This window comes from Poeciliopsis prolifica, unplaced genomic scaffold (genome assembly GCF_027474105.1).
Source record: "Poeciliopsis prolifica strain line A6 unplaced genomic scaffold, Auburn_PproV2 SCAFFOLD016, whole genome shotgun sequence".
In the NCBI taxonomy this organism is placed as follows: domain Eukaryota; kingdom Metazoa; phylum Chordata; class Actinopteri; order Cyprinodontiformes; family Poeciliidae; genus Poeciliopsis; species Poeciliopsis prolifica.
In genome coordinates, this window is record NW_026562391.1 from 4969831 (window position 1) to 4991083 (window position 21253).

The following is a 21253-nucleotide window of genomic DNA, read 5'->3' on the forward strand; positions in this document are numbered from 1 at the left end:
CGGTGAAAAAACCAAATCAAACCAAGCGCAACGCTGAGAACTGGGTGGGAAACACATGAAAACATTACTTTCGTTTACCTTCAAGGCTTTATTTCCTTTGTTAGTCGTCGTCATGCCACAAGAGCCCTGCTCTTCTGCGCAAACCTTTGGAGAACACAGGAGAGCATAAAGCATAAGAAGCATAAAACAAGAGAAACCACATTTTACCCCCTCTTCGATGGAATCAATATTTATCACAGATTAATACCCACCAGAGAAAAAGGAGATATTAAGCAGAACCGAGCATTCTGGCCCGTTTGTGGGAGCATGGCACAGACTTTTTTCATCTGTATAAGACTGCATGAGTGAAAGTGACAAACGCTTCTTAGAATTTCCCTGACTTCCTGTTTCCTTGTGGTTTCACTCACAGTGCCCACTACCTTTGCACTCTCAAACTCTCATTGGCTGGCTGGAGGCCAATAGCGATGAAACGAGCAAGAAACAAGAGGAAGTGGTGAAGTTTGTAGGAAGGACTCCAGAGGGAAGCTAACTGTTACAGTCCTGTTTTAATATAAAGACAGACCATCTCAACAGATAAAGAGAGCAACACAGAGAAGTGTTCAAACCGCTCAAACTTTACCGCGTGGAACAACAAAATGTTTTTGACCAGGATTTTATTTGATTGAGCAACACAACATGGTGCATAATTGAGCAACCAGCAATTAAAGAGGCATAATTTTTTTTTACTTTTCCTTTAACGACAAACCCGATAAAAAAAATGTTGCGGCTCTGTATTGAGCCCTCATGGTTTAAAACTGAGATGTTTGCTCATTTTTCTTTGTTAAACAGCTCAACCTCAGTCAGACTGGATGGAGCGCATCTGTGAACATGGATTCCCAAATTGTCCCATGTTTTCTCAATTGACAATCAGCCTGGACTTTGACTGAGCCACTCCAACACATGAAAACAGCAGAGAAGCTATAGCTGTTTATTTAGGGTTGTTTTCCTGCTGGAAGGTGAACGTCCAACCCAACCTGAAGTCTTTTGGAGCCCAAATAGGTTTTCATCATTTTCCTTTCACTTATGGTTATCAATCCATCCAGGAAGCTTTTCTGGATGAAGATGGTCCTCATCACAGTTCTAGTGGGACACTGTCCCAGAGCAGGATGCAGCCACTGCCATGTTTCACAGTGGGGGGTTTGTGTTCAGGGTTATGCTCAGTGCATTGATTTGGTCTCATCTAGTCTGAGAACCTTCTGCTACATATTTGTGTGACTATTTGATGTAGTGTTTTGCTTGTGGAACTTTTTTGTCAGGCAAAAGTTTGAGTCGCCCAAGCTTCATTACGCTCTGTGACTCGAGGTGGTTGAAGCTATGAAGCTACCGCTAACTAGCTGATAGTATAACCTTGCTAGTTAGCTAGCTTTCTGGAATCATGGCTAAGTGCAAATTTATTACCAGTTCACTGGACGACACTCATTTTCCCCAGTGACTTCTGCTGCCAAGCTTTACGTAGATGCATTTTTTGCATCTACAAGGCTAGATGCAAAAAAAGTTTTAAGCTAGGCACTACCGGGGTTAAGACTGTTGAGAATAAACTCTGGTTCACAGTTATTGCTGTGCTTGATTGTAATGCAGCTAGTTCCCCCAACCTTCCCTTTTAAATATAGTTCTTTCGATCTTAAATTTAATTGAAGGTGACATTAAAAAATTCTTATAAAGCTGAAACTTGCAGATCCCCTGGACCAGGTGGATGTTTACCAAGATAAAATTACAACCACAAACTCATGCCACGCTTTTCAGATTTTTTATTTGTAAAAGCTTTTGAAAATCCTGCATGGTTTTCCTTCCACTTTAAAATTAGGCATGACTTTGTGTGGATCCATCACATAATAAAACCCTGATAGGTTACACTAAAATTGTGAGGGAAAGAAAAAAATCACAATGGGGTGTGAATACCTCACATACCTATGGCGGATTTTTAAAAAAAGGAAGAAGTAAAATCCCATCAGATGAAATAATATATTTGCTTTTGTCCCAAAGTGCAAACAAGGAACAAAAGGATGGAGACAGAAGTGTGAGTCAGAGGTCAACAAAGAGCGAGCGTGGAAGTGCAACAGATGAGATCAGACCTTGGAGCTCAGTGCTCCAGCGAAGAGCGTCTCCACAGGCTCTCAATGACAAGCTTTGTGTGTGCGCTGGCCTCTTCTCATCTCTCAGACCTCGGTGTGTGTGCCTGAGATAAAGAGAGGCTATTGTTGCTGCTGCTGCTGCGAGATCATCATGAGACCAGTCATGATGACTCAGCAGATTGCTGATCTCGACCCAACCTGCCCCTTATCCTCTCTCCCAGCCTCCACACTCTGCTCTCTCCTCTGACACTTTATGTGGCGTCCACCCACGCCTGCATGGCTTTGATGACTGTTTAACACCTTTTTTTTTGAATCGGACCAGTGGGCCAAAGCAGCAGACGAGCTAAGGAGAATCTAGAGAGGGAGAGTAGAGTCGGGCAGATGGGCAAGTTGTATCAGATGCGGGAGGCACCTGAGTAGTCGAAGCTTCAGCAGAACGTTCTGCTTTCAAGGCATATCAAGGTTTTCAGAACGATGAAAAAAATGTCACGTCATATCACCCAAAAGGTTTAAATCTGTCGTTCTAAAGTCCCAGAGAAGGTGCTGCAGTGAGCTAAGTTTTCTCCAGCTGTTGGAGTTTAAAGTAAAGCAGCATTGCCCCTCCCTCACCTACTGCTGCACCATGCTCAGTAGGTGAGATTTGGAAACATCCTTAGTCATACAAAAAAAAAAAAAAAAAACTGACAGTCATGTGGAAACCAAAGGAGTGCCACTTGTCACCTTTATTACAATAATGTTGTTTTATTACTACAGTTGCCAAGCTATGTGTGGCATGTTTTCTAAGTGACGTTTTCAGTAACCGTTTCCTTACCAGAAATGGAGAGGTGTGCCAGCCAGTCATTAACTCATTCAGATCCTATCTGAGGTTTCAATGGAAACACGGTCAATGAAGTGAAACGGATCGAAGCAATCCATTAAAATTGCCCTCCTGTTTAGGCATGTCAGTGCAGGGTTCAAAAGTCATGTTGTTCAAAAATCTGCAGATTTTTTGAAACACTTTTTTTATTATCTCCATTTTTATCACCAGAAAGTCAAGTTGGAACAGATTATGGAAAAAGTTGACCCAAAAAAAAATCAATGTTTTGCTAAAGATTGGGTTCCCGCAGCAGGATCTTGATGGCAAAGCAAAACTTTTTCAGGTCTTCAAGTTCGAATCGGGATCAACCAGCGTAATGTTGTTCAAATTAGACGACAACTCTAATTACTGCACTTTCAGCAGCAGTAATCCCAGTTATAGTTGCTTTAAATGTCATAAATCAGAGAAAACTGGAGGTCCATGTGACAAACAGCTCTGAGGATTTATTCACGTTCCCATAAGTGATGTGATGTTTTTTTTCTTCTACAGGTGAAGGGAATCACTACTGAAACTCACTTAAAAAAAAAAAAAGCATTCAAACATATCACTTAAGGCAGGTGGCTGCTGCTTGGCTACCTGAGCAGACAGTCTGACTAATTAATCAGCTAATATAATCTCCGATAGCTGCAATATCCAAGATTATATTATCTCTAGCTATTCACACAATAGAATATTCGGCACAATCAGCACATTCACTTGAGAACTAAAACACTAAGTTTAGAGGAGTTACATTTTATTTTATTCTTAAATATATAAACCAAAATAAAATGAGCAATTACATTGTTATAGATAATGGTTTATTGTTTTTACATCAGTAGTCAAGAAAACGTCACAATGTAAATGACTTCAAGCGGAGGTATTTTTTTCACTTGTAACTAAAAGCTCATATCAGTCCATAACAGACGACAAAGTGAATAAGTAAATAACTAAAATTTGTTCATTAAAATTGAAGATGTTTCTAAATATAAATTTTTGAACCAAAGCTTTGTACTGGTGTATTATTTCAGTACTATTTGCTTGTGTATTTCTTGTCAAAGCTCTACAGTGAGAATGTCACACAGGACCATGCCTACAGTGAAAGTAAAAGATTATTAAAACAAATAAACAAGCAAAGCCACGAGTGTGAACGACAAAAGAAAAGCTCCTCCTTCAGAGGAAGCGATGGGTTTATACGACACGAGGCCACATGTCTTCTTACATCTTCATTCTTTTGTATCAAAAAGGCACGGAGCCAATTGTGTGGCAGTGCGCCTCCCCCACAATGCACCTCTGTCTGTCTGTGAGGGTGCCACAGATCCTCCATTTATAAATAGCTGCAGATCAAAGAAAAAAAAAAAACGTAGCAGCTCATTAAGCGCACACGCACTAAATATGTCAATGCACAGCAATTTTTAAAATTCTGTTTACGACTGCATGACACGTTTAAGGCTGTGGGAATAAAGCAAACGCCGTAGGAGGCTTCATTCAATCCTCCTGCTTTTATTCTATTTATCTTGGAACAACTCAAACTTCCTCTTAACGGGTCGGGACAACTCCAGTAACACGTGGCGACTGCTTTCAACAACTGGAGGGCTTCCACATGCGATGCTGCAGTCTGAAGTTTTATTGTGATGCAGCCTCCTGCAGCTGGAGGTGCATCTTCGCACAATAGCTGCATCAAAGGCAGGGAGGCCGAGGGTGGCTGCCGGTGGTGGGGGCGGTGAGAGAAGACAGAAGGGGGTGGGGGGCTGAAAAGGAGGCCGATTTCCTGGCAAGCGCTGGTTTATTTCCCCTGTGTCGAACTCTCCCCCCCAAACACCCAACACCCACCCTCCATCGACACAGAAACAAAAAGCCGGCTGCCAAGATTGTGCACATTATCCCGCCGCCATGCCAGCGGGGTCTCATGAAGCACATGCATGTAAAATGGTCGGCAGCGCTCAAACACGCAGTTTTAGCTATTTGGAGAAGAGGCCGACAGATGTGGAGAAACTTTGAGCTCTTGCACGCGTCAGAGGTTCGATCCCTCATGTTGGCATAATTAGAGTTACTTTTCAAAAGGATGTTTTAACGTGACAACAGAGTGTTGTTGCTTGGATCTGAACTGACTGCGGTGCTAGATCCTACTGTCACTGCCTTAACACAACTCTGCCAGGAAGACGAACAAAAAGCAGCTGGCACGGTTCCCTCAGAGCCCGAGTGTCAACATCATAGAGTTAGCGAATACAAGAGGAGACACTGAGACAGCTTAAATATGCAGAACAATGGAGACAGGTGTGCTTGTAACGTTTCACCTGCCAACAGCTCAGGAGCACAGAGGGAATTTGTTTGAAAGGCAGTGGGTGGTCGGGCAAAATCACACCTGGAAATGGAAAAATATATTATTGAAATAAATTTAAATACAAAACAGTAGCAATTAATATTTTTTACATCTACAGGGCTTTTTGCATAATTACAGGCCAACACTCTTAAGCAGATATTTGTTGATCACAGTGTTCACAGCTGCTGCGTTTGTAAGGTGTTAGGTTGTCGGCCCTGATGGTAACAATCAGCAGAAGTAGAGGTTGAAATATTGTAAGTTGTGCAATAATGACATATAAACATTAAACGGTTTTGATTGTTTCCATCTGTGGTCAGTCAGTAGTTCTGATTCATATTAAGAAGGCTATTTTACAACAACAGTGTTAAAAAGGGTCTTTTCCCCTTTTGTTGTGTAGTTTGTTCAGTTTATAAAATAAAATAACATGGAAGCATTGTTTATACCGGTGCACAGACTGCAGTTTCCTGGCCAATTTTTAAAAATCTTGACCTGCTAATTCCGATTTTGGCCAAATTTTTATTTTATTTTTTTTGTGGAAATGTTGCTAAATATACCAAGAAAGTCACTGAGTGGGCAAAAGTGGGGTGACTATTGATAAGTGCAAACATGCAGACATGACCTGGTGGGCCGGTCTGTGGGTCAAACCTCTTACTGCAGAGCAGAAAATTACAGAGGCTGATATTTAGGCCTTTGGTCAGGTAGATAAGATCAGTGGATAAGACAGGTTTCACATTTAAGTATCCGCCTATCACCGATCTCCCGAAATGAAGGAAATCGGAGCCTGGCCGGTTTATCGGCTGACCAAATGCTAAAATAGCAACTGGAACTGATTACAATCAATAAAAAAACAATACGATTTTATTTTAGCAACAACTAATCATTTCATTGATATGTTGAAGCCAGTGATCAGCAAAACTCTGTAACCAAATTTAAAAATAATTAAATCAGACTAACTCTTTCCTTTTTTTAGGTCAGCTTCTTGTTGGTCATCTAAGCTTTTCTAAGTTGTAGTTATTTTAATGTATGTGAACTTCTGAGCTTGAAGAAAGACTATTACTATTACTAATACTAAGAACAATACTACTACTGCTACTACTAATAATAATAATTAATAACACATTGTCTCTCTTTGTTCTGACATTTTGAAAATACAAATAATTTTAGTAATCCTTATTTATTCAAACCATAAAAGGTTTAGCCTGATTTAATGTCAGTGGAAATGTCAGTCTTTTTATTCACTGTAAATAAATATTTATTTTCAGTCTGCCTCCTTAAGTAGTTGAGATTGGGCTACAGCACAGCAATCGCTTTTGATTGTTGCTTTGTAGCATTTTATCTCGTTTCTGACTCCCAACAAATGGTTATGTCTTAAAATCCACAAAATTATTATTTGGCCAGTCATCAGTCAGTGAAACAAAAATAAAGCAACCAAGTTGTCCGAAAGAGCTCCCTGTTTTGTGAAATGAAACTTAGTTTAAGACACAATAAAAGTTCAGCAGTTTTTCTCAGTAAACTAAAATGGAAAATATGCCATTCCTAGAGATAAATAATAATATTAATAACAAAGCATATGAAGTGATAGGGGTGAATATGTCATTCTGCTGCAGTCCAGAAGTTCTCATAATTAGAGCTGTGTGATATTAAGAAAATCTGAAGTATGGGACCATATTGCAATGATTAAAACATGCTGACATCATTCACTGCATGTTTCAGCATCATAACAACCATTATCTAAATCAATTGTGGCTATTTTATGCAAATATGACTCTCCAATGGTATTATGAAGGTAAAATAACACTTTAGTTTTTTACTACTTCCATTAAAAAAAACATAATGAAATTGTCTTAACACAATAAAATGTGTTCAAATTCACACTATTAAACTACTGTATGCAATTTCCAGAAAGGTTTAGACCATTAGACCATGTGGAAGTAACCCTGGTTAACGATTATGTGTAAAGGCAATGCCATTAATCGTACGAATCAGTGCACCAACACACATTATAGCTTTCGATCCTCGCAAGGACTTTTCATTGACTTCCACTCATTTCTGATTCATCTCTGCAGCCTAATCCTAACCCTGACCCTGAACCTAATCATCACCAGTACATCCCTAAACCCTAAACATAAACCCAGTTAACATCTTAGTCCTAAACCTAACCACTAGCCCAAAAACAGCACTCCTTCTTGGAGCAGTGGGTCCTCACATTGTAGTATTTGCTGGAGAAATGGGTCTTACAAAATGAGAAATGGTGAAACACACACACAAGTAGATATACTGTATATATGCGCACACACCTACACACACAGTCTCGGGGTGTCCTTCCCATAATGGTTGTGGGGCGATCGTTGCAGAGCGGTCAATGCCACAGCCGCTGTTGCTACAACAGACAGGCTTTTTGCTGTGGCAGGCTGTATTTTTATGGAGCAACTTAAAGAGCGCTGACAACTCAAGAGTAGAGCTGCTTACTGTTACAGTGGAGAGACGACACACACACACACACACACACACACCCTGAGGATGGGACCCAGAGGCGGGGATGGGTGAAAAGGTGAAAAGTGTTAGAGATGAGCAAAATATGGCTTACAGACAAGAAAAGAAAAATCTGGATGGAGGAGGAGAAGAAAAACAGGTGAAAAACTGGAAAGACATTAAGGTGTGAGTGTGGGGGGGAGGGACCAGATGAGGACAGAGGGAGAAAAGAAGAGATGAGGAAGAGGAGGAGTGGGGTGCTGTTGGTAGAGGACTGAAAGAATGCTGACGTCTCCAGAGCTGATTAGCGTTACACAGAGACATCACACCCACAGTTGGGAAAAATGCTGAGTACGGAGGGAAGACAGGGAGGGGGGTGCAAATGACAAGGGAGAAAGAAGAGAAGAAAAAGAGAAGAGCGAGCAGAGAGGAGGAGGACAGAGGTGGAGGAGAGGAGTGGGATGGTGGGGAGGGATGAGGCAGGGGTGGGAAAGCATTTGGGTGAAAATGCATCCTCAACACATTTGTAGGAGCTTAGCTGTTGAGTACAGGGAGGCGGAGGAGAAAGGGATGGAGGGATGGAGGGGGGCTGGAGTCTGCAATATTAAAAGAGAAAGAAAAACTGAACTCAACAGTGATCACAACTTCAAATCAGAAAGGTTTTGATCCATCAGACATGAGACCATCAGCTTCATCAACAAGAAACACATCAATAAACTGGCATTAAAAAAAAGACTGACTCAAAACTAAAGTCTTAATTCCAAAGTGATACCAGATCACCCAGACACTCTTCAGTGTGAAAGTTGTTATTGAGTGAAGGAGAGGATTTATAGTTTCTGTGAGGTGTTTAAAAGAGCAAAATGTGTGCAAATTTGTTAAGAAGGAAACTGTTCTTACTTCATGCAGAAGAATTTTAGTGCAATCAGGCTGCAAGAAAACAAAAGAGAGTGAGACTTTTAGAAGACAACAGGAAGGCCTAACTAAGCGCAGTAGACATGTCATTAAGTTCCTTTGAACTCTTGAAAAATATACATTTAATTTAAGAGTTTACAATCTCTATAGTATCCACACAGAGAGACTATTGTTTCAATAATTCAAGCCAAGCTAACTGTGCTAAGATGTTATATGACAGATTTATCGATTCCATTTTTTAAGCCCTTTTCACAAAACAGTTCCATCATCAGGCCACAAAGATGAGTCCCGCTCTGAGCTGCCTCTGGCCATTCAGATTACAGAACAAGACGACATTATATTGCACTTGTAAGGTTGCAAAAATCCAGCCAGAGACTATTTGGAGTGGGTCTCAGCAGAGATTCCACATTACACTGGTAATGAGTGTTGAACATCTCCCACTCTGGAGAAATAAACACATAGCTGGCATCTTATCAGTTTTATCCTCTGCTACGCATCACTGCTCCAGAAAGAAATACCCTTGGCTAAAGTCAGGGAATTTTTTTTGTTTTAGCACACTTCACCATGACTCAGCTAGTTTGCTAGTGACAAGGAATGCTGTACACTCTGCAGTGACCCCAGTTAGTTTTCATTACATCCTTGACCCAGAAGCAGTCTGTGACCATCTTGCTTGGCTGACTAAAGGGGTAACAGCGCTGGGTTGACTTCAACCCCCATGCTGTTTAGGTCCTACAGAAATGACAACAAGGGATCTAAATGGTGCGTTCCTTTTATAATGGACCTCGTAACTGGGAAGTCGGAGTAACTTTCCACTTTACTGCATTCCAGTTGTTCCATTCGTTAAGAGTCGGAAAGCCTTTATTGTTCTATCTACCGCTGGGTAACAGTGTTACGGCATGAACAGTAGTAATAACTGAGCTGCACACAACCCACAAGGCATTCCAGTTTATTTTCCCATCTTGGAAGTCAGGATTTCCATGTCCATTTGGACTATAATGGAATTTATAGTCCAAATACCATTTTTGAATGTTTTGTGAAAGAGCTTTTTGTTTTAAAATGTTAGTTTAACCCTGTTTTATAGTGACTACTCTGTCATACACACAGCGTCACATTACCTCTGGTCCAATCATATATAATGTATATTAGGAGTCTTAAGATGCATTCAGACCCGACCTGCTTACTCCGTTTTAATTGAACTCCAGTTCTTTTGCCAAGAAAGTCTGGTTCGCTTGGGGAAGTGTGAACGCGTAATCAAACTCTCATGTGGACCAGAGAAGTGAACTCTGGTAAACCTACAAACTAAGGTCTCAGTTCGGTTGAGGTGAATGCTGGCGTGGTTTGTATCCAAAACCACGCTGACCAGAGACCGTTCCAAAAGCAGGAAGTGACTGTAGCACAAGGCATTCTGGGTAAATGCATCCACAAGAAACACGAGAGTCTAATAGCAGGGGGAGAAATTTGCCAAAGAGAAAAGAGAAATCCTACAACCACTATTGTTTACATTTAGTGAAGAAGGAAGTTATTCTCATGTCTTCTTTTTGTGTTGTGTCCTTCAGTTTTTGTGTTGTGTCCTTCAGTAGTTCTTGATGCACCGCCACCACAGGCAAAGGGAGGACGAGTTTAGTTTGTTTGACACAATGTAGTATGAAAGGGACTTGCACCGTCTGAAAATGTAACAAACGTTAGAATTTTGGGTTCAAATCGAGTCTAACAGACTATCAGGTGCGAAAACGTCCTTAAAGATACAAAGAAATTGGCTGAAATAGGTAATGGCATGTAAAAGTTTAAAGAAAACTACAATTGGAATTAGCAACAAAATTCAAATAATCTCTAACCCTTGTTAGCAAATCGGGATGCTACGAAAAGCAAAGGTGTGGCAGGAGGTCAGAGTGGTAAATATGAAGCTTATAAAGACAGATTAAAGAGCAGAGGGAAGAGCACAAGACTCCTTTCTCTTCATGTAATGCAGACTAACAGGATAATGAACTCTGAGCTTATGTGTGTGCGTGTTGTTGATTTAGACGGCGCTCTAATTAATCTTGCTTTAAAGAACCTTCTGCTCTGGTCACTGCTGCCCCACACAGACGAATTTCTTAGAAAGAGACTTTCGATTTAGCTAGCTGCTCAGACATGTGGGGGGGGGGACATAAACGTCCAGATTAGATGCTCTGAAAGCCACCGGGGAGGGAGACGAGTGGGTGTGCTCGCACATAAACAACACAGCGTTCAGGGGATGATCAAGAACAGATCGCGAGAGTCACAAGCCGTTTTGAGATGTGTGTTTATTGAATTATCCTGCCATAACAGCTGCTTTAACTGCGCCATCTCCCTCAGGCAACTCTCTGAGCAATAAACTGAAATCACAAAGGATGGCATCCGAGTGAGGCGGCGAAGACACGCAGCAGGACACAGAGGGAACGAGGATGGAGAGACACAAAGGCAGCATAATGTGGAAAGCGTGAGTTTAAAACCTCAGAGAGCTACAAAAACACAGCTGCTGGCTGCGGTCCCACCTTGCTTCTGCTAAGAGAAAAAAAGAGAGAGAGAGAGACCAAAACAAAGCAGCGCTTAAGCTGGCTGATCTGAAGCTGGCCGAGGGTGTTGAGGGAGTTGGTAAATAATTAACGATGGGCACTGTGTGGAGGCTAATTGAGAATTAGGAGCCAGATCAGAGATAATGGCAACCTGTGAATAGAGTAGATGCTCGGGGTGGAGATGCAGGACCATGGAGAGAGGGAGAGCGAGCCCAGGAAGCTGAGAGGAGGACACCCATCTGAGCCGGGAGCGCGTGCAGGAGCAGAAAGAAAATAGGGAAGACATTAACAAGAAGGTATGCAGAGCGTGAAATAAACACGATAACAGACGGAGAAGAAGAAAACACAAGGAAGGAGGAAAATAACAACAATCTTCACACTTTTCTGCAAGTTAAAAGTCTGTGTGCGTGTGGGTGCGTTTTGTCAAACAAGTGTGTTATTAAAGGCAAGAAAAACTCCTGGCGTCGACACGTTTTTCCCATTTCAGGTAGTAAGTCGGAGTGTGATGACAAATTTCCCAACACAAGCAAAAAAAACTGCACTGTCAGGCAATTGAGCTCTGGCTCCCTTTTTTTCATAAGCACTTTTTCTTTTTTTTTTTGAATAGAGAAAGATTGTACTGCTGGTTAAGTTGCTTCCCTCTTTGTGTGTGTGTGTGTGTGTGTGTGTGTGTGTGTGTGTGTGTGTGTGTGTGCTTTGAAAACAGAGCTGCGAAAGGAGACAGTATAAAGTCAAACCACACGGTGAGTTTATTTCTCCCTCTCCATCCTGGTCAGCAATAGCAGTTTGGGAAAAAGAAAGTTGGCGCAGCGCATAAGCACCATTTTTCTCTGTGGAAATGCTCAGATCTTTATCGGGCATGTTGATGAGAAAAGTGCACAGTGAAGCGTCTCGGCGAACACACGGAGACGTGTCTGGTGCCACAGGGAGCTCTGACCTTCAGCTCGGGGACATTCCTGGTACCCATTTTAAGGTTTTCCATTAGCTGCTCATCATCCTGGACGGTATGAGAAGCACGCACACGTACTGCTGCAGCTATGCCTCCTCTTTTTCTTCACAAAGGAGTTCAGCGCAAACAGTCCGAAGCAAAACAACACAATCTGCAAACAAGTCACAAAAACAAGGTTCTACGCTTCCCCTTTCTGTTTATTTATTTATTTATTTATTGTTTTTCAGTGATTATGCTCAACTTAAATTCCTCAAATTAGTAAAAAAAAAAAAAAAAAAAAAAAAAGCTTCTGATTTTACGGTGTGGTAAAGTTAAAGCTGTTTGTGACCAGAACTGGTTGGTCGGTTTTCACGCTGACCTACGGTTGGACGATATCAGGAAAATGTGCGACCTGACCCGTGAAAATGTGAGCGAAGGTTGCAATGGTCATGTGAACTGAACTGTACAGTGCTTATGTCATTCTGCCCCAGCTGGATTACAATCACAAACCCCAGAAAGTGAGAAGCATGTTATGCCATTTCTAATAAGCCACCTTGACAACATCTTTCTGTGGTGGACGTTGTGACTGCAGGAAGGAAACTTAAACGTTTGTCATTTTCTGTGATGTTGAGGTAGTTTAAGCACAAAATCAGAGGAGACACAAGGATGTAAGACGATACTTAAAATGTTAGCAGATGTTCCACCTTGAGATGTGTCATTCGGGCTGCAAGAGAGTGAGAGAGAGCAAGACTTTCAGCAGATTACTTTAAACAAAATTTCGTTTTACTCTTTCGAGGTTTTAATGTCTGTCTTTTGTTAAAGGGAAACGTTGGCAGCTTTTGGAAAATAAGTAGGGATGGGAAATTATTGTTGCGTTCTTATTGCAACAATTACAAAAGTTTCAGTGCTTTTTCCCTCAACCAACTTAGATCCAATATAATTTTAAATCTTCAACAGACTTTTTAAATCATAATTTTTGAACATTTCCTTTATTTGTAGGAATTTACACAAAATGCAGACTAGAAATACTTCATTTCTAATTCAACAGGTTTTTTCCCAAGTTGAAAAATAAAATTCCATTCTTACTTTTCTTTTTCTTACGTTTCCCAAGCTTGATAGTCAATATTTTCCTTTGTGTATTTTTAGCCAAAATTTTGTAACCCTTGCCTTTGCCAACAGCCCAAGCTACATCTAGTTTGATTTTTAATTTATACGAAAAAGAGAAAAGCTACACATATTCTTTCATAATAATAGAAATCTAACTTTGTAGATATTTAAAATATTCGGTTCTTAAACAACTCCATTAGACCTCTGACAACCTTAAGTTTGCTACAACTTGATCTAAAGTAAAGTATATTACGAAGATGATCGTTTGCTGCAAATTATTTTACCAACAAAAGCCAGAAGAACATGTACAAAGGTGTAAATTTCACCTTAGATTGTTGTCCTAAGCACCAAACAATACAGTGCTGGGTTTGCTCACCCTAAATTTGGTTGTAATAATATGTAATCAGTTTTGTTTAAAAGTAGTTTGACTGTGTAAATTATGAAGCAGACTTTGGAACGAACAGAGAAGCTCAGGAGAGCTTCCCGCTCCGTGGAAATATTTTAATGTCACAGGTGACGGCTAAGAGCTGCCACCACACCGCGAGCTACAGACATACAGACTTTGCTCCCTCTCTTTTAACTCCTTGGCATTGATCCACAGAGAGTGGTGTTGTTTCTTTTCTCTCTTTGTTTTTTTCTCTTTCTCTTTTTAAGGTTCACAAATTCATGCCACAATCGAAAACTCGTCACACTGCAGTTAAAAACTGCGGCAAGTTGGCGCATCGAGATGATGCAACTAGTAGACAACCGGTAGTGCGGGTATTCCTGTTACTAGGGCCTGTGCACTGTTCACAGGGCCTCGACGCCGCAGGACTGTCACTGTGCACAGAGGGTCTCGCGCAGGCAGAAACTTCTCAAAAGTGAAGAAAGCTGCCGCCACGAGGGGAGATGTGGGAACTTTGTTCCAGATGTACGTTGATCTGAAGAGCTAACTGAGCGTTTGAACGCAACTTAAACTAAAACTATGAACTTGTTCTCTGTCTGCTCATCCTTCTGGCGCAACTTATAATGAGATTTGTCTTGATTTCAGTCGGGTTATGTAAAAAGAAGTTAATGCACTTGTAGAGTTTGGATATAAACAGTCTAAATAACGCAGCCCACTAATGCGGAAGCAGATGAAGTGTGTATGTATGTGGGGGTGGGGGGGGACAGTGGAGCACAGCAATGATTATGCACCAGATCTGCTTACACCATATTTCATCATTACTGTGGAGAGAAAAAAACACTCAAATATTGATCTGCCCCACTGCTTCCTTTCCTCCCCGCCTCTCTCGCTCACCACCAAATCTGTCTTTTATTCCCGCGTTTCCATCTCTCGTTTTACTTCTCGCTAACACTTTCTGAAATTTGCAAGCATAACAAGACCTTTCTGAGAGGAAAAGACGATCACAAACACGCAGACGATATTTATGAATTATGCTCAAAAACACCAAAGTTTCTTGCCTTTAAACACACACAAAGACAGGGTGGACAGAATATCGTGAACACCTGCGCAATCTATCGCAATCCAGGGCTTTAGGTGTGCAAGGGCAGCGCGTGTGAAGTTTTCTTTAATGCGTTCTCAAAACTCAGGGGTAAACATCACGCAACAACTCAAAACCGAACATCAGTGATTAGGTTTTCAACAAACCTAAACTGCTGAATAAAACACTCAAGCTGGGATGTAACACTCGTTAAAGCTTTTGTGGTATTTAAACTATGCAGAAACAAGCTTTATGGCATTACAGAGAAAAATACAATGGTAAATTCACAAGTTAAGTTAATGTTATAATCATCAAACAAAGGTATTATTGAGTCTTTTAATTAACTTTTGGGAAGCAAGTCTTTCAACTGCAGTCATTATTTGTAGGTGCTCCTGGTAAAGTTGTGGAAAACGCTGTAAATAAATGCATCTTTTAAAGTAGCAGCGTAAGCTGGAAGTTTTAGAAAAATTCATCTGAGTTTCAGTGTGTGTCTAATTGTTTCAGTAGAGCGCGACATTTCACAGATGTACAATTAGCCAGGACAAGGAGCCGTATTTATGGAGAATGCTTGAGAAGTCTTAAACTGTCCAAAACTCACTGTGAGAGAATTGCAGCAAAAGGTGCCATGTTGGAGTCACTGGATCTTCATAACAACCTCCGTCTAACATGTTTGAGATCAGGAGTTTATGCTTTGCTCAGATGAGACGAAGATTTGGGTTTGGCAAATGTGTGTCCACTCTCAAGCACGGCGGTGGATCTGTGATGCTGTGGACGTGTTTCTCTTCCAAACACCTCATTAGAAAGCAGAAAATCGAAAACCATAAAACTTTTGAAATACCAGATGATTTTAAATTCGTCTTTAGACCTAAGTTGGAGGAGCTGAAGTGAACAGAACAACAAAAGGACCCTGAGATAAAGCGCCCTCAAAGAATTTGTGAAGGATTTCTTAACCACAGAGAAAAGGTACCTGAATTAAAAGTTGTATTTTTCTACAATTTTTCAGTGTGAGATTATTCTAATGCTTTGAAAGATGAGTTTGTTCAAAGGCATTTTACTTGTCTACCCATAAATGTGGGTAACAATAAAAGTCACCATGCTTTTATTAGCAACTTAATGACACAACTAAGGTCAAAGCTAAACAACTAATAGCTAAGCTCCTTCATTTCTTATACAGCTCTCGCAGATGTTCCTGGACACCAACTTCTCTTGCCTTTAAGCGCACACACACACACACACAAAAAGAAGACGGCTATATTAACAGCATACCTGTTAATATTTTCTGCCATAAATCTTAAGTTTCTTTCTGTCTTGTAGAGCAAACACCTGTCTTAGCTGTTCGCCCCGACTTCCCTTCAAAGGAGGTTTTACGGAGCGTTTCGTCAGCTTGATCCCCGAGCACGCAGGGAATTGAGCTGCTCTTTACTCAGACATACAAACTGCTCTGATGTGGTGAAACAGAGCGACGACGTTCAACCGAATTCAATGCTTTGGACTTTGTCCTGCAAGGAGGCAGCTCAGGTCAGCCGAGGTGACGGGGGTGGAAATGAAAGAAGTGTGAAATGTTCAAAGACCAACTGCTAGTAAAATCACTTCCCTTTGCAAATTAAAAAAAAAAAGGAACTAAGACACATTGTGTTGTTTTTTTTATAACTTCGCTGCTACAATGCCCGACAACAGGCAGATCTTAGGTTCTTGTAGGTGTTGTACGTCTCCCGTCTCCGTCTTTGCACTCGCGCTCTCTTTCTCACATACACACATGCGCGCACAAAAAAAAACAGGGCAAAGAAACTAGCTGTGGTAAGTAACAAGTGAAAACGCCATCTGTCAAGCGAGAGCGCATTCGCTTCGCCTCAGCATTTTCAGGGGAATGCCTTGAAGACAAAAAGGTCCTTGTTCTCAATCTCTCCGCAAATCCCATCTCTCATTCTTCCTCCCTCTTCCTTCATCCCCCTTGCTCCGCGCGTCTTGCCGCTCCGCCACCATCAGCAAAGTTGCACACATAAGCATTGGTCAGCGTTCAATTACCGCGAACACCAGGGAAGGATGGGAAAGTACTTGACAGAGAAATGCACTTCAAGCACTGATTAAATACTGATACCAAGTATAAAAAGCTAAGCCCCTTAGGTTGTGTGTGCGTTCGTTCAACAAGAGAAAGGAAATGGGGAAAGTGTGTGAAGACAGTGGTGGTGGTAAGGGGGGGGGTTGCTTTTCTCTCCAATACTGATACAACTGTTTCATCATTATGACCCTCTATTACAGTACTTGCCAACTTGCTTACTACATACTTTTGATACACTCTGCAGAGTGCTGACTCTAACTAAAGCTGCTGATATGGAGTCATTAGGGGGTGAAGTTTCTGTTTTTCTTGTGCCCACAGAGCTTCCCTATTACTCTTTAGTGTTTAAGAGTTGCACCGCTCATAGGTTGCTACCAGGCAGCAGATAATGGCCTATCCACAAGAGATCAATCAGAGGATATTCTGTTGCGAGGCATTATAGTTCACTGAGCCGCTTTCCTTTTTTTAGCTCAGGTCTGCGTGGTTCATTAACTGCCACAACAGTCAATCCCTTTCTAGGGCTTTTGTTTGTTTTATCGGGGGAGTTACTTAAGGTAAAGCCAATATTTTCAGAAAAACAGATATAAGTTTCTCAAATATTATGACGCCCAATTTGAATAAATGTTTACAGGCAAAAGTGTAATGTTTATAAATTAGAATCTATTAGATTTTTTTCAACTTAAAAAGAGAGAAGAAGAAGAGTCAGGCTAGGTAATTATACTAAAGTTCATCAGAAGCAGATGTAAGCGTTATCAAGATTTTCTCTAAGAGAGAAACTAAATATAAACATTATTATACTTTTTAACATAAGTACAACATCAATCAACTAAAAGAAGGTTAAAAACCTGCTTTTTAAGGCAGTCTAAAGGGATAGTTCAACCTTTATGTGAGTTGCTGTTAAAAAGCTAGAAGCACTTTGTTTCTTACCTGCAATAGATATCTGGCTTTCATCTAAATCCAGATTAATTAGTCCAGAAACAAACAACTAGTCTGAGAGAAGCCAAATCCAAAGTGGACATCACCAACCAAAAAAACTTTCCAAGTGATCCGAATTAAAAGAGAAATAATCTTCATTGATAAAAGAGCATGCAAAGATGTTTTTGATTAAGCAAGTGGACTCATCTAAAAGGAGAAAAGAAGATGTTTCACACAGGAAGTTAATTAGAAATACACAGCCGCTAACTTCCATTTTCTGTTAAAATAATCATAATCAGCTTCTTATTTATAAAGAAAGTGTTTGAAAGAGCTCTAGGGTTCAAAGATTTATGAATTTAAGACGATAGAGGTCATGTCTGGTCTTCACCAATAAACCAGCTAATCTGACTTTACATGAAATGAAAACACCAAACAGCTACCTACTGCATTTCTGAGCAGAGGCATCTTATGAGCATCATTTAACCTCTTTATATTTTGTATCTTTGTAGATTCTGATTGTTCTGTAATCAGAACAATCAGAATCTACAATTTTTTAGAGCTGTCGACGGCTAACTCTTTCTAATTACCAACCATCTTAAAATGTTCTGGGACTCGACTTAAATTCGAGTCTTAAAACTTGACATCTTTCTAAAACACACATCTCGGCAAATTTGGTTTAATCTTTCTGTCATTTCATTACAAAACCGAAGCTACGGTTGAATTTCATTTCGGGTGGCATATTTGAAGAGTTTATTTTATTTAAATGTTTATGTGTACAGTTTTTCAGAAAATGGAATACTAAATAAGACCAAAAATAAATAATTGAGCTCAGAAATATATGCAACTGTGTTAATGGAAAATTGAGTAGAAGGAAAAAGTATGAAAGGAGAACTGAATTACTGAAATAAGATAATTTTTGGCAATATTCTAATTCACTACTCACCACCAAATTACAATTATCCCACAATTACCAAACAAACCAACTTCACTTCGATACCAGATCTTTTATTCCTCATCACAATATCAGCTAAGCTCCCCCCTTACCCCCCCCCCCAAAAAAAACAAATTAAAATGTATCTGAAACAGACTATTACATAACACTAATTTAAAAAAGGATGTTTGTCGTGCTATATTAATGGAAAGCTAAAAGAATGGAGAAATAACTTCCTTGTTATTTTCTAATTTATTCCTGTTCACCAGTACAACATTTGATTTTATTTAATCTATTTAAAAGGGACAATAGGTATAAATAACAGGAGCACTTCAGTTCATCTATGTGACAGACTTGGCTATAAATAGAGGCTGATTTTCAGTGTAGTCCCTGTCAGTTTAAATGAAATAAAAGTCAGAGTCATCCCAGAATCATGACAGCTAATGTCAATATTTATTTTAAAAAATAAAATCCTGTCAATGAATAGGTTGCCTGAATAAATCCCTCTGAATAAATAAATGCGACCGGAAGGTCAAAACATGGTGACTAAAATAGTTTACAGTCCGATGCCATTAGACGTGCCAGCAGCGGAGCAAATGAATGGAAAACAAATGAATTCCGATTTAAAACTGGATTCTTCCTGCACAGAAATGCTTTAAAGATCACCAGAGAAAGAAGCGGTGGCTATCAGCGACATAACGGAGCGTATTTCTGTCCCCTCGTCACAATATGAGCTGAGCTCTTCTTCTTCTTCTTTTTCTTCTTCTTCTTCTTCTTCTTCTTCTTCTTCTTCTTCGCTCCAGACCTTTGTCCGCCCGCCCGCCCGCCGCCGTGTTGCCATGGCTCCCTCATGCCTCCGCTCCGCTCGCGCAAACGTTGAGAAATAACAACGTTGTGATGAATCAGCATCTCTGCCGCCAGCCCAGCCGGTGTAGCTACAACACCGGCGTGCCGGGAGACGAACCCACCGACTCCACACGTCGCTCCGCTCGCACTCTCGCTCACTCACACAATAAAAAGGAGACATAAATCCTCTCCGCTGACAGACGCTTGAGCTGAAGGCCTGTCTGTCTGTCTGTCGGGGGGGAGCGGCTGACACAAAGCAAATGTCAAAACAGCCGCTCCGTCTAAGCTAGCTGCCGCCGCCGCCGGGACGTCTGACAGCCACCGACACTCCGGGGTGACAGCCCGCACGTCGAGTCCGATTTGTCGGCACGTTTCAGTCACAGAACGTAACAAAGGGCGAACAGGCTGCGAGTCAGCACGTCAAATGAACCCACCGCAGGCGGCGCAGGTACCGAGCACCGGAGCAGCTGGCTGTCCTACCTGAACGTGTCCAGCTTGCGTCCGCCGCCGCCGCCGCCTCCCCGCTAATGAGGTGAGGTGTAGTTACCGCTGACGGCCCCTCGCTCCTCCAGCTTCAGCCTCACAACAAGGGAATCCCCGAGCTGGGAAGAGCAGCGTCCCCCTCCTTCCCGCGGTCCTCTAATTCCGACACATAGTTTCTAAGCTTTGACAGCCCACCCGGCAGCCTGGCCCCCTTTGTCTGCGTTATTATGAAATCAGCGGCTGGTCGGCGGAGCGAGGCGGTTCGAGCGACCCAGCGGCTCCGCGGCGGCGCTTGTACCGAGCGATGATGATTCAGCACAACCAGCAGCGCCGGCTGCCCTTTAAACAGCGGCGGGGGACAGGAGGGAGCAGGGGACAGCGCGGCGGCGGAGGCGGCGGCGGCGCGGCACCGCGACGGCTGAGGCGGCGGCGCACACTCAGCAAAACGCCGCCACATTCAGCACTTTTCTTTTCAGCGATTTCACTTTTGCTTTTTGCTTCAAATTAAATGTGACTCACCAGAATTGGAGCCTTGTTGGTGTTGCTGTGTGGACACGGCGTGAGCAGCGCTGGCAGGAGGACAGCCGGGGAGTTGGAGAAGAAGCGCTTCTCTTTTCCTTTTTTTGTCTCTTTTTTTTTCTTCTTTCTCTCTCTGCCGCCTCACGCTTTCTCACAGGTCTCTCTACATATATCCTCTGCCTCCTCGCTTGTTTTAGTCTGTGGTCGGAGGCGCCAGACGTCAAATGATGTTTGGATCACATGGTTTCATTCATGAAGGATCTACGCAGCCCCGCATTTAAAGAGACACGCTACTACGGCGTGTTATAACAACAGGCGGCGTGGAAAGTGTGACAAGACAGCCGTGCGCATTTCTAAACTTAGAGGGCCTGATCCGACAGCACGGCGCAGACTGGATGGATGAAACTAACCAAAACAAACCCTGCTGTTCCTCTCAAGTAATACAGTTGGAGACGCGGCTCAATAAATCACACCATCAACAAAAAGTTGCGTTGTTTATTTATTTATTTATTTATTTCATTTATTCACTCTGAAAATTGAAAGTTGTATATTTTACACAATCGCGCGCTTATTTATGTCAGATTTCATGATTGCGTCTGACCCCTTATGAACACGTGCAATTTAGTGAAAAAAAAAAAAAGAAAAACAATAAAAAACGATTTTGAGCGCCTAAATGTTATGAGCGGTCATGGGAGAGACTGCTGAGCTGAGCTGACACTAAAGGAAACTGCTGAAGAAGCTGATGGTCCAGAAAGTGCTTCACAGCAAAAAAAAAAAAAAAAAAAAAAATTTAATGGAAAGTTGTGTGGAGAGAAAAAGTG

At 41.5% G+C, this 21253-nt stretch overlaps 1 protein-coding gene across 5 annotated transcripts in view; it reads right to left on the reverse strand.

The window, feature by feature from the left end:
* Positions 1-20546, reverse strand: part of mafgb (v-maf avian musculoaponeurotic fibrosarcoma oncogene homolog Gb) — a 28573-nt gene extending 8027 nt beyond the window's left edge. Inside the window, exons 1-2 of one of the 5 annotated variants that reach the window (XM_055041139.1) lie at positions 20433-20546; positions 79-144 (exon numbers count right to left, since the gene is read on the reverse strand). In XM_055041139.1, the coding sequence (XP_054897114.1) occupies positions 79-114 (36 nt within the window). In that variant the 5' untranslated portion in view covers positions 115-144; positions 20433-20546. Of the gene's footprint in view, positions 1-78; positions 145-251; positions 330-2111; positions 2512-19250; positions 19644-19910; positions 19985-20432 lie in introns of those variants that run through there. The other 4 variants (XM_055041135.1, XM_055041137.1, XM_055041138.1 and 1 more) reach the window with 4 other exon arrangements.
* Positions 20547-21253: the final 707 nt, after the last annotated feature.